The sequence below is a fragment of the Scleropages formosus genome, chromosome 24, assembly GCF_900964775.1.
Source record: "Scleropages formosus chromosome 24, fSclFor1.1, whole genome shotgun sequence".
NCBI classification, from domain to species: Eukaryota; Metazoa; Chordata; class Actinopteri; order Osteoglossiformes; family Osteoglossidae; genus Scleropages; species Scleropages formosus.
In genome coordinates this window covers 9,165,636-9,178,405 of record NC_041829.1, presented here as the reverse complement: position 1 = coordinate 9,178,405, position 12,770 = coordinate 9,165,636, and the positions used below count along the sequence as shown (strand labels likewise).

Below are 12,770 nucleotides of genomic sequence, written 5' to 3'. Positions count from 1 at the left end.
TCGCGCTGTGCATCTACCTGCGATCGATTAGTGTCGGGCAAGAAAGGGAAACATGACGCAACAGAACAGAAGCGCGTTCCAGCGGTGCCTCGCGCTAGGTTGTGTAACCTGCGGGACGCTCCCTTCCCATGGAAACACATCTGTTGTGTGCGAACACACAGCAGCCGCTCACACTCCCTTCCCGCTCCCTGCGCGTCTCCTCCGTGAACGCGCATCGCAGGAGCGCGCTGTAATCACTCAGCGGCGCAACACCATAGTGGCTATTGAGTCATGCATTTGTGTGTGTCAGTCAAACCGCTGGTCCCCCCCCCCCCCCCCAATGTGTGCAAGTGGACTCTTCTTAAACTCGATCTCGAAGGTTGTTAGTTCGGATCCCGCCCTTGCTGTAGTACCTTCAGTATTCTGAACTGATAAAATCACAATTTCTGTCAGACATCAGCCAAAATAATTAATAAATGTCATTAATATATGATACAGGCTGATAAAAGCCTACTAGGACTTGTTATATAACCCACCTGTTCAGTCTTTTCTTTTTTTTTCTGGAGCAAACTTGCGCCGTTAATAAGAATAGGGACTGTGTGACAGCGTCGGGCATGCGCAGCGCGCACTTTCGGTTTCGCCCGGGCTTTTTCTTTGTGGCATTACAGCGCACGTTTGTGCTTCTGCGAATCCCGCCACGGGAGACCGGGGGGGTTACACTTCTGGAACGGACGAGAGAGGAGCTCCCAGCAACGCCGCCAATTTCCAGCCGCGCACTGCAGACCCATAAGGTTGTTGGGTCGCCCCCCCCCCCCTTCTCCCCCCGTGCGACTCACCGATGTCATCAGACAGGCAGGGGCGGAGCTTGGATGTCGCAATCGCGGCCGGTTCAGCATCACCGACTCTGAAAGTGCCGTCGGAGAGGAAGGACGGGCTACTAGTAGAGGCTCGAGCTCCCGAAGAGATCGACGCAGACGGGCTGCCCGGAACAGGGTGCGAGTCACACTGGGAGAGCTTGTCCGCCGGAGATCACACACCTCGAAGGCACTGGATCGAACCCAGTACCGGGCTTTCTAATTCACTTTCTCGGGACGGGACATTTCGGGCATTTAAACGCCTCGCGGGGCAATAAGCAGCGGATTTTCTGGCATTTTCCAGTTACTACAGTCAGATAACGCGCGGTTCTCCGGATCGACGGTGGAGCGACAGCAGCTCGTTCCCGAGCTCCATCGAAGCGGATTCCTGCCACAAGAGCAGTTTCTGCGGACTGCGGAGACGCTCGTAGAAGCGGGACAAGGGAGGGCGCAAATCGCGCACAAAGCGGAGCGCGACGCGTGCGGCTCGGGACACCCTGCCTGCCGGATCGCAGGCTTTGTGCAGCTTTTACCTGGACTCTACCCCCTTTTAATCCCACTTTACCTCTTTCCAAGTCATCTATCACGTGGCTCCCCGTCCACCCGCAGTTTTTATTCACTTTTCTGGGGGGACCTTTGAAGTGTTGGCGAGCGCGAGACCTCCACTGAAACGTCACTCGCCGGATACTTTTGTTGCAGTTTTCCTTTGCTGCGCTCTAACTGGACTCATCGACCCGGAGTTGTGCTCGGCTTTGTCTGTGGGGATGGTGCGCTGCTGATCGAGGACAGGAGGGACCCTCTGGAGCTGCCCCCCCCCCCCGCTCTCCTTCCCCCCCCCACAGGGGTGTCTGCGCTGTTTGGGTCGGGAGCCTTTGTCTTCTCCGGACGAGGTAGGACATGGGTGCGTGTACGCGTGCGCGTGCATGCACGCACACGGCTCCACGCGTGTTTTGGGTTCTGCTGGGAAGCATCTCGGTTGGGCTGGGGGCTTGGAAACCGGGATGGAGCGGTGCGCTCGAACCCGTGTTATACGGCACGTGATGATGAGCGCGTTCATAAGTGCAGCGCGACTCCGGCAGTGTGTGACGACCGTTACCCAAAGCGCCCACTGATTGCGCGATGGTTCCAGTAGAACAGTGTCCGCGCTGCAGGGCAGGGGAGCGTTTTGAACACACGCTGCTCAGCCCTGCGTGGTGATGATCATGACCACCGACGCCGGTCATGTAACCCGATCTGTGGTATTAGAGATCACATCACCGTGCCAGGCCGGTTTGTGCGCGCGCGCGCGTGTGTGTGTGCGTGTGCGCGCGCGCGCTCCCTGTCCCTGTGCCTGTGCACTGGACACAATGGTGCTCGTGAATCACCTTCCGCTCGCGGCTCCTCCTTTGTTACTCACAGCTCCGCTTCACCCACTGACTCACCTCATGGATCCGTTCCCGTCCTTTTCCATCTTTCCCGACACGCTCATCCTCTATTTGTCAGCTCCTGCTTTTCTTTCTGTCATTTGCACGAATTCCAACAGCGTCTCATCCCGACGCGCATTATTTAAGCGATAAATGAGTTTTGCACGAGTTTCGGGTCCCGGCGCTCGTGCACGGGCACGGTCCCATTGTTTGAGGAGGAGGAGGCGCGCGCGCCGGTGCAGCCGCGCGGCTGGGCCCCGCTTTGGCCGATGACGTCACCCGCCGAGGGGTGCACGCGTTGTCCGCGCGCAGCCTGATGAGCGCCTACCTCGTGAATGATGTAAACTTTTGCAAGTTCTCGCGCTCCATCCCGGAGCAATCCCACCAGACAGGGGTGCGAGTTTAAGTTTCAAGTTTCATACGGGATCTCTTTGTGAAACTGCACCGTTTGTACCTTTTAATGGAGCACCGGGCGCAAGGTCCTGGGTTCAAATCCCTCTTCCTCATGTTGCACTCTTGAGCAATGCACTTACCGTGAATTGATACAACAGAAATTACCCAGCTCTATAAACTGATAAATCTCTATAAGCATATTGTCTTTTTGTCTGTAAATGTATAATATCAATAATGATGATGATGATGATGATGAAGGGAAGTAGATTTGCTGGGGTGCTGACAGCCACGGCTCTCTTTGCAGATGAGTGTGAACATGCAGAGTGGCCCTTACACCCTCCCCCTGCGGCTCAAGCGGGTTGACTTCGAGGAGCCCTTGGACGGCGATGCACCAAAGCGCAAGCGCCCCCGGCTGAGCCAGCCGCCCTCACCGGGCCTCGCCCCGTGCCTCCGTCTTCGGACACAGAGCCTAAGCGCCGGAGGGCCCGAGCAACCTTGCGCATCCCGCATCGGACCCTACATCCTGCTGGAGATGACCGAGGGCACTCACACTCACAGAGCAGTTCACAGTGTTACGGAGAAGGAGTACACGTGCAAGGTAAATGAGGCCTGTAGGACCATTCCAACTGGAGATTAGACCCCAGTGAGCTGTCCCATACAGACGCGCTTCCTAGTGGCTGTTGCTCAGCTTGAAATCACTGATAAAGAAAAGAAAAATAAAAGAAGTCTTGTCCTGCTGCTCTCTGTCTCCCAGTAACCGGCTGGTCACAGTGCCAGCTTACCCTGCTGCACAAGCATTTAGCGAAGCATCTTCATTGTCTCCAGCGGGTCATAATTTTTATTTTAACCAGAATATGCAGAAGTATGATTCATAAAAGAGCTAGAAGATTTCACAGGTCTTTGTTGGGGTGATTATCTGGTTATCTCATCTGCTAAAAGCTTAGCATCCTTTCCACACTTCCTCTTAGTTGGGTTTTTATTTCTCGTAACTCAGATTTACAACTTCTGAGTATAGCCGGCCATTATCTGTACCTGTTACTATCACCGTAATGCAAATAGCATGCAGTGAATAGTACAGTAGATGGTAGGAAGCGTTCACCACTCAACACACACAGGATAAGATCGTACTAAGGTGTTAATAAGGTTCCTATTTTTAAAAAAATGCATGGGAAAAGCATAGGAGAATTCCAAACAGGGCAGCGGGTAGTGTAGCGGTTAAGGACTTGGACTTTAGATAGATAAACAGATAGATAGGTAGATGAATAGATGGACACTCCATTAGCCAAGTAGATTAACAGATACATGGAATTTGACAAGATGCAAGTTCTTTCAGATCCTTAACATTTAAAACATATTATACAGACTCTACAGTTACGGTCACTTCCGCAATGCGGCTGGTTCACATGTGAGCAGGTGTCCTGCTGCTGAAGCCTTAAGATGGTACTTTGGGTCATGAGTAGTCCTGTAAAATGTCCAGGTGTACAACCGGGTGGAAGGATGTCTAAGTGAGTGCCATAACTCAGCTCTCTTTACCATTGTCCCCTGGGATGCACAGGTGTTCTCCATGAGCAAATACCAGCAGCTGATCGCCCCTTACGCCCGCCTGCAGCCACATGACAACGTGAGCCACATCGCTGAGGTTGTGACAGGAGAGCGCAGTGCCTACGTCTTCTTCGAGCGAAACTACGGCGACATGCACTCGTACGTGCGTACGTGCAAACGCCTGGCGGAGGACGAGGCGGCGCACCTCTTCGGCCAGATGGCACGTGCTGTGGCACACTGCCACGAGCGTGGGGTCGTCCTGCGCGACCTCAAACTGCGCAAGTTCGTCTTCGCCGACCAACAGAGGTTGGTTCCCCTTCTGTCTGTGCCTGTCTCGCTGTGCCTTCAAGGCACGTGTCCGTCCCTGCACATGTGTACACTTTCAGGGTGGAGGCGACTCCACTCAAAAATTTGACTGCCTGTCATGTTTACGGGGGTTACCATGTAAGCGTCCTTTGTGTTAAATGAGACCTGTGATCCTATGATCATCCATCCATCCATCCATCCATCCATCCGTCCAGAGAAGCATGGGCTGTAAGGGGCACCATGCATACCATAGGGCATACTATTGAACTGACACATATCTAAAAATCTATGTCTTTTGTAATCTAGGGAGAACCCAGAGTTCTCGGTGACTAAAAATTTTAAGTTGTCTCCTACAGTATCTTATTCAGTTTACTCTGTTAATATAAGAATGTGGGGATGCCTTGTATCACTTTTACACTGTATTTGTAAAATGTGTATATTCATATTACTAATAGTTTCCTTTCTCTGGTAGAACTCATAATGGTAACGATGATGACATCGTAGGTCCGCAGGCTTGAAACAAAGTATGAACCGGCAGTAATGCAACGCGGTTTATGATAGAAATGGTTTGTGGAAAAGAGTGACCTTGTAATTATGAATGAGTTTGATAAGTGATAATGTAGATTCCTTATAGAGAAAGCAAAGTTAGAAAGATTAGTTACAGCAAATGTGAATTCTGATATATATTACCTCTTTCAGTACCTTCCTTTGATTCTGGATCTCGCGTGGGGCAGCTGAACTTGAGACCCCGGCCGCAAGTCACAAAGTGACTTGCATTCACTTCAAGAAAAGTTTTTCTGTGAATCTTTTACTGGTTGGCTGCTATATATATTCCATTGATAATTTAAAAGAAATGTCAAGCCACACAGCAAGAGGGAGGAAAAAAATATATATATATATGTGAATAAAAACAGGAGGGCCAAGTGTAGGCGAAGGTGTATTTCCATTCGGGTTTGAGTCATCGCTCCAGGAGAGCCGCGTTTCGAGGCATCCCCCTGCCGAGCTACAGCCACAGCGCAAACCGAAACGCTCAAAACCCTCTGCTAGCATCACACCAGGGCAGAGGGGAGCTGAAATCATACCGGGTTAAGTGTTGCTGCTGTGCCTCCCAGATCTGTATTTTCAACTGATGCGATACAGTCGCTCACGTCATACCTACACTTACATAGTCAAAGTTCTCAAGAACAAACTCGCCGCAACAGTCAACGTTTATATACGATGTACGATTCACACCGTATTTCTCAAAATAAGCTGTCATCGAGATGGAGCGTTTGCGTAGTCATCCTTTTAAAGCTCAACAGTCATCTCACTAATAATATTGAGACTGCAGCGCCCTTCGGAACGCTCAGTTGTGCCATCAAATACTCCAGTTGCTGTATTTTCTGTATGACGGCACGGTGAAGCTGTGGGTTCAAATTCCAGCTTAGTTGGTGCGGAGTTGGCACGCTCTCCCTATGGTTATGTTGGTTTCCTCCCACAGACCAAAAACATGTGTTTCAGGTGAACTGGCGACTGAATTGCCTGTAGTAGTGTTATTCGACTGGGGCCCTATCCACGGTGTACCTGTTTCTCACACTGTGCTTCTGGGATAGACTCTGGGCCACCGTGACTTGGACGAGATGTTACCGATGATGGATGGATGGATGGAAATGGTTGCCGGTGTTTAGGCTGCACCAAGAAGGATGAGGTCGTGGTTCAGGAAATGAAGCGGGGTGACGGGGTATTGAGTTTATTCCGATGCGCTGAGACCCAACTGACCGTTCTCTGATCATCTCCTTCTAAGGACCAAGCTAGTGCTGCAGGACCTGGAGGACTCCTGCATCCTCAAAGGGGAGGACGACTCGCTGACGGACAAGCACGGCTGCCCGGCCTACGTGGGACCCGAGATCCTGAACTCGCGGCACTCGTACTCGGGCAAAGCGGCCGATGTGTGGAGCCTCGGCGTGGTGCTGTACACCATGCTGGTGGGACGCTATCCCTTCCAGGACGCCGAGCCCGCCGCGCTCTTTGGGAAGATTCGCCGGGGCGTGTTTACGGTGCCGGACTCGCTGTCCCCACGGGCTAAGTGCCTGGTGCGTTGCATGCTGCGCAGGACGCCGTCCGAACGACTCGAAGCGGCCGAGATTCTGCTTCACCCCTGGCTCAGCTCCGGCGGCATGGCGCCCACTGACACCCACCTGGCGCCCAGGAGCCACACGGACCAAGTTGTCCCGGACTTCGGCGGAAATGACAGCGAGGACCTTTTGTAGCCTAGAGGCAGGAGTAAAGGGTAACTTTCCTCAAGCGAGTGCCCGAATGATGCACCCACCACCTCCCACCTCCATCCCATGTGCAGTGAGCAGGGCGCCACCCCGAGATGGGTTGGGAGCACATAGCAAGTTTTGGCATTGGAGGGAATGACGCGAAACCTTGCGTCCAAGGTGTCCTGGAAGGAAATCAGATGTCAGATGGGACGACTTAGCACTCGTACACGACTGCACCAGCCAGTGAAGTGAGAAGCATTAGGAACACAAAGGGGCACAATTCTTTTCAGAGGCATTTTTGCTGTTTAATGGTCCCCCCACTTAATGCGTTTTAAGCCCCCGTTTTTTCAAGTTGCAGTTCTCTGAAGAAAGAAGTCAGATGGACTCGGCGGGCTGACAGTTCTGGAGGTCGTTCCCCGCGTGATTTGCATTAGTCCATTTTAAACCTTTTCCAAATCGAGCAGCGCACCTCCCCCGTGTCTCCCATGCTGCTCATCTGCTTCGTTACCAGTATTTTCCCCTTTTTTTGTACCATTTTCCATTGCAAACAAACCACAAACGGACTGATCCAATGCCAAGAAGTTGTACAGGTCTGAAGTGGCCAGCGCGAGATACCTCGAACTTGAACTAATCCTGGAATACTTGATGCACAAAAAGATTTGTGCCTTTTTTTGTACTGTCGTTTGCATAGTTTTGCAGTGAAATTCTGAAACGGATCCCTCTAAGTGCCTTCCTGTTGTGTGTTTTTTTTTTTTTTTTTCTCTCTCCGTTCCATATTTATCCTCACCGGATGTCAGCAGAACCAAATATGGGGTGCTTACTTCAACCAAAGAGTGATGTGTAGCTTTGCTCGGTCGCAGCATGCGCATCTAGGCGAACAGACTCAGTTTTCATCGCAGCAGGCGGCGCGTTCATATCCTGCCTGTAACTTTGGGGAAAAAAAAAAAAAACACAAAAAAAAACATGAAACCTCCTCCTCAGACGCAGGGCTCCTTGTTTATAAAGAATGTGTGCCGTGTCCTTGTGTGCATGTTATCCCGCTTCCCAGAACGGTTGAGCAACGACTCGAGCCTGACGACTCCCGCTTGACCCTGACCGTCGGCCGCTGCCGCGCCGCGGGGTTTGGACGAGAACTTTTCGGTGAACTTGTACCTATATGAAATCCTGTTTTGTGGTGGTGTTAAGTGTGTGGAGCTGAAAAAAGCGCAAGGCATTACAAAGTCAGAAGTGAAACACGCTTAACGCCCTGTGACCCCCCTCCCCCCCCACCCACCCACCCCCAGCTTACTGTTCTCACCCGAAACCACAGCCTGTTTTGTGAACCTGTAAATAGATACGTGTCATTATGCAGAGGGAATGCACACTACATGGGTTTTACATTGATTTTAGAGGGAGGATGTACTTAAAGTACATTGGAAAAAATAAGTGTATTTTTGTTGTTGATAATAAATAAAAAATAAAAAAAAAAAAAACAAAATGACAGAAAATGGGTTCATTCTTGTCTTGCTGCCAGATTATTAAAGACATTATCATGCAACGAATTCTTGCCCTTTTCAATAAACACAAACCGATTCGATACTGAAGCAACCTTTAATTTTTGATATGTGTCTGTAAAAGTAAATAAAAATTACTTTCCCTTTAGTTGGGATTTCCTCCATAAATCTGAAATGAAGCCAGCTAATTTGGGCGTTGGAATAATAATCATTAGCTTCTACCCACAAAGTTCTACAAAGTAATACACGTGTTCTTTCCATACACACAAATGCATAAAACGCCACGATGTACAGTCTTCGTATGAAAATGTATTTCATGAGTGACCAGCTGCCTTCAGTGGAAAGTATGATAACAGATAACCATCATGCCACTATCAACCTGAATAATGGAAAATGGCTATAATTAAAGATGCAGCTGCAAAACTATTTTAAAACAGTTAACCAGCAAACCAATTCAACTTTCTAAATTGGAAAACGTAACTTGTCTTTACAAACCTCAGATCACTATGACGTGTTGGGAAGCTCCGTAAAGTGTAAAGAACAATCATCAGTCATTAGTTTGTTTATATTCCAAATGTCATGTTGAGTAGCGTAACAAAAAATCTACACGATAAGAAATAATCATTCCTATTAAAGGGGAGATTCAAATGATGATCTCATGTCATTTAAATTTTTCGGAAAAACCTGAGAACAGATTTTAGTCCGATAGGAACAGACACTGACTAATGCAAACCAGAGGCCAGTAATAGATACTGAAAATGAAAACATGACATCCCGAGTGCAACATTACAAGAAAGAACCAGAAAATAACCATCCGAAACTTCTCTTTATATAATCGCGTCTATTAAAATTCTCAACGGCCAGAGGCGAGCCCACATTCCCGACCAGGCAAGGAGGCACACCGAGGGACTCGGCTCTAATCGCACTCGACGGGATTTCATACAATTTCATTCCGTCTCTCGTGGCAGAGCGTGAACATCCTCCTCTTCCTCTCCTCCCAGAGATCGCACCGCAGACAGGAATTTCACTTTGTTCCTACACTGACTCAGTCTGTGCACATTCAAGAAATATGATCAAATTTACAGTTAAGACGCTGATAAAAATTCGTCAATCATCAATCGAAAGACAAACGAAAAAACAGTAGTACCTCTACATGAAGGGTCTTAGACCTGTTGGGGTGATGCTTTTATTGATCCGTATTCTGGCTCCATCAGACCTCTTAATTAAGGCAATAAACTTTGCCATAATAACTTTAAGAGTCTCATTAATGCCCCAGTTTCCAAAATGACACATAAGATGGCTAAAGTCCTCTTGTCTCCACACACACACACACATTTTCTGAACCGCTTGTCCCATACGGGGTCGCGGGGAACCGGAGCCTACCCGGTAACACAGGGTGCAAGGCCAGAAGGGGAGGGGACACACCCAGGACGGGACGCCAGTCCGCCGCAAGGCACCCCAAGCGGGAGTCGAACCCCAGACCCACCGGAGAGCAGGACCTGGTCCAACCCACTGCGCCCCCCCACCTCTTGTCTCCATTTCTAATGAAATACTGGAGGGATGTGAACCAGCAACACAATGGTGTCAGATGCATGTCCGTAATCCAGTCTCTGTGTCTAAAGCTCTTGCTCTGCTGCTGACGCTCTTTTGTTTGTCATTTTGGAGAAAACACACACACTTCATCTGAAACCGCTTGTCCCATACGGGGTCGCGAGGAGCCGGAGCCTAACCCGGCAACACGGGGCAGAGGGCCGGAGGGGGAAGGGACACACCCAGGACCGGACACCAGTCCGTCACAAGGCACTCCAAGCGGGACTCGAACCACAGACCCGCCAGAGAGTGGGACCCAGCCAAACCCACTGTGCCACCGCACCCCCATACGGTAAATGCAGATACATGTAAATGTAATTTAAAAACAAGTTAAGTTAATCCAAAGCTAAAACATGTATCATTTTCTTTTCGCAAATTAATTAAACGCACTCCATTATTTCTCTAACGTGTCTAAAAGGTTACACCAGGGACCGAGGCGCAAATCTCGCCACCACCAGGAGTTCCCCCACCTACCCGCTATAACACGGTTAACTTGCTCCTTGTTACTCCTCATCTGCAGTTTCTCGATGTCATTTGCTCCGTCATTTCCACCGTTAGCAATAATCGGGAGGTGGAGGGGGGTGTTATGTGGCAAGGTTTCGGACATTTCAGAAACGTCCGTAAGGCCGTATCCTCCGATTTAACATTCTGCTGCAGTTGTGTTGACATCGCGGTCCACGAGACCCGCTCGCATGGCGAACGCGGAGGGCAGGAAGCGCTTAAACAGGGAGTGAGCAAACAGCGCTTGGTGCGCCGCGCTCTTACACAACACCGGACTGAGAGTGAACTGAAGGTCAGAGGGCCTCAGACTTTTACAAGAACCACACATTTTTCATGGGAAAACATCACATGCACTGCTTTCGAAATTTCTACACTAATTTTTTTTTGCACTGAACTGTATTACACACTTCGGGGGGGCGGGTATGAGACTGGGGACTGCAGAAAGGAAAAGCTTAATCTGTTCAAATTCTCTGCATTACTATTAGGAATTATTTATTCATTCAGATTATACGTTTCTCTGAAATGACTTTCAACATTCGGCTACGTAGCGTCTTACTCATTTATATAGCCAGGTCATTTTTACTGGAGTAAGGCTAGCTAGAACCTCGCTCAATGGTACTACAGCAGGAGCAAGATTTGACCCCAGGACTTATTTCCGTTTTCACTAATTATTTTTATTATCTGATGCTTTTCACTGAAGTGACTCGAAACAATGAGCTACTTACAACGATTCACCTATTTATCCAGTTGGGCAATTTTTTTACGCTATCAATACAGGGTAAGTACCTTACCTTGCTCAAGGGTACAACAGCAGGAGATGGGATTTGAACTTGAAACAGTCCAAAGGCTACAGCTCTCATCCCTAGGCTGCCTGCTGCCCAGACATTATTTTTTTTTTTCTTTTTCTTTTTCAGACAGCGTGTGTATTCAGCTAGCATCTTTGTAAAAGTACAAAGTTGTGCGTTTATTGAGCAACACCACCCAGGTGTTCATACTCTGGTATTTTATTGGTACATGGTGTGCATTACTTAAGAAAGTTCTGCCTTTCATAAAGCATAACAGCTGTTGTGTTCTGCCAGTCACTGTAACTCTGAATTGCATAATTCTTTCATCATCATGAGCCACTCATAAGTCACGGTGCCCGCTCAGGAAAGCTCAGTTATCCTGGCAACTGCTCCTCCCTTAGGCCTCTGACCTTCTCGCTCCACGAAGAAAGAAACAGAACAATCAGCTGTGACCGAATAACTAAATAAAAGATTAAATATCATAGCGAACACCGTCCGGTACGCAAATCCTGCTACGTAATTGGACACCCTTTACTGATTTTGGTACATTTGTAAACTGACCAAGAGAGTAAGGTCAGCTCAAATTAAGATACTGTCACTATTAAATTTGAATGAAACAAATTAAATGCATTACTGGGCAAAAATATGTTACAGTAGGACATTTTATCAAATCAGGTGAGTCAGTGTACTCTTCTTATCAGACCACTCTCATTTCCAAGTTGGAACTCCAGCAGTGGCACTATGGCACAAACATGATCAAAGTGTATATATCCATAAAGAAAGTCCCTCCCTAGCTGAGTCAGTGGGCCAAGAGGGATGTCCTTGCTGCTCAAACAGGGTCAACACGGCAATCTCTCATCACAGCACAGGAAGTGCTTTAATCCTAAACATCCTGTGCTGATATTTTTCCACCATAATTGTATACTTGTCTGCATCACTTTCCCTCATCCAACAAGTGGGCAGCTGGTAGCGTGGTGGTTAGAGCTGCTGTCGCTGGACCCACAGGTTTGATCCCCCGTCTGGCTGTAATACCCTTGAGGAAGGTACTTACCTTAAATTGCTCCAGTAAAAATCACCCAGCTGTATAAATGGGTAAATAATTGTGAACACCTCAACACTGTAAGTCGCTTTGGAGAAAAGCATCAGCTAAATGTAACAAGTTGACCTTTAGTTCTGTTTCGGCTTCCATCGCATGCGATGTTGAGTATTATTTCCTTTTCCTCCTCCGTTACGAATGTTTGTTAAGCCTTCATGCCAGATGAGACATGAAGCACAGTTGCAGATGAATGTATTCTAATTAGCGAAAGAATTTATTCCTGGTCTTAGGAGAAAACAGAGGAATCCTCCCCTACGCAGAATACAAACACACATGAAATGAACAATTCACACACTGGGAACAAACCACTCAATTATAAGAACTGTAAGCAAAAAGATGCTAAATCACACTTAGACATTAACCATAACTCACTGAGGCACATGTTATAATTCAAGAAAAGAAAAAAAAAAAAAAAAAAAGAGATTCCATTCCACACTTTTATTTCAAAAAGGTCAGAGCGAAGTATAAAACAGCTACTGACACTCTTTAATGTGTAAAGGCTCAAATAAAACAGCATGAACACTTAAAAGGCTTTGCTACACTTCTTAGTAGTAGTAGTATAACTAAAAGGAGCCGAGTCAAATG

General features: G+C 48.3%; 1 protein-coding gene across 1 annotated transcript; it reads left to right on the top strand.

Annotated features, from left to right (window-relative positions):
- Nucleotides 1–882: 882 nt before the first annotated feature.
- trib3 (tribbles pseudokinase 3) lies at nt 883–7,670 on the top strand. The gene is made up of 4 exons (XM_018755984.2): nt 883–1,723; nt 2,934–3,227; nt 4,185–4,477; nt 6,261–7,670. Exons 2-4 carry the CDS (start codon nt 2,934–2,936, stop codon nt 6,724–6,726), a joined length of 1,053 nt encoding a protein of 350 aa, XP_018611500.1. The 5' UTR covers nt 883–1,723; the 3' UTR covers nt 6,727–7,670.
- The last annotated feature ends 5,100 nt before the right edge of the window (nt 7,671–12,770 follow it).

Coding starts and splice junctions, on each gene's coding strand:
- trib3 (XM_018755984.2), top strand. CDS start 2,934: ATGAGTGTGAACATGCAGAGTGGCCCTTACACCCTCCCCCTGCGGCTC. Junction 3,228..4,184: donor AGAAGGAGTACACGTGCAAG/GTAAATGAGGCC, acceptor TGGGATGCACAG/GTGTTCTCCATGAGCAAATA. Junction 4,478..6,260: donor GTCTTCGCCGACCAACAGAG/GTTGGTTCCCCT, acceptor TCTCCTTCTAAG/GACCAAGCTAGTGCTGCAGG.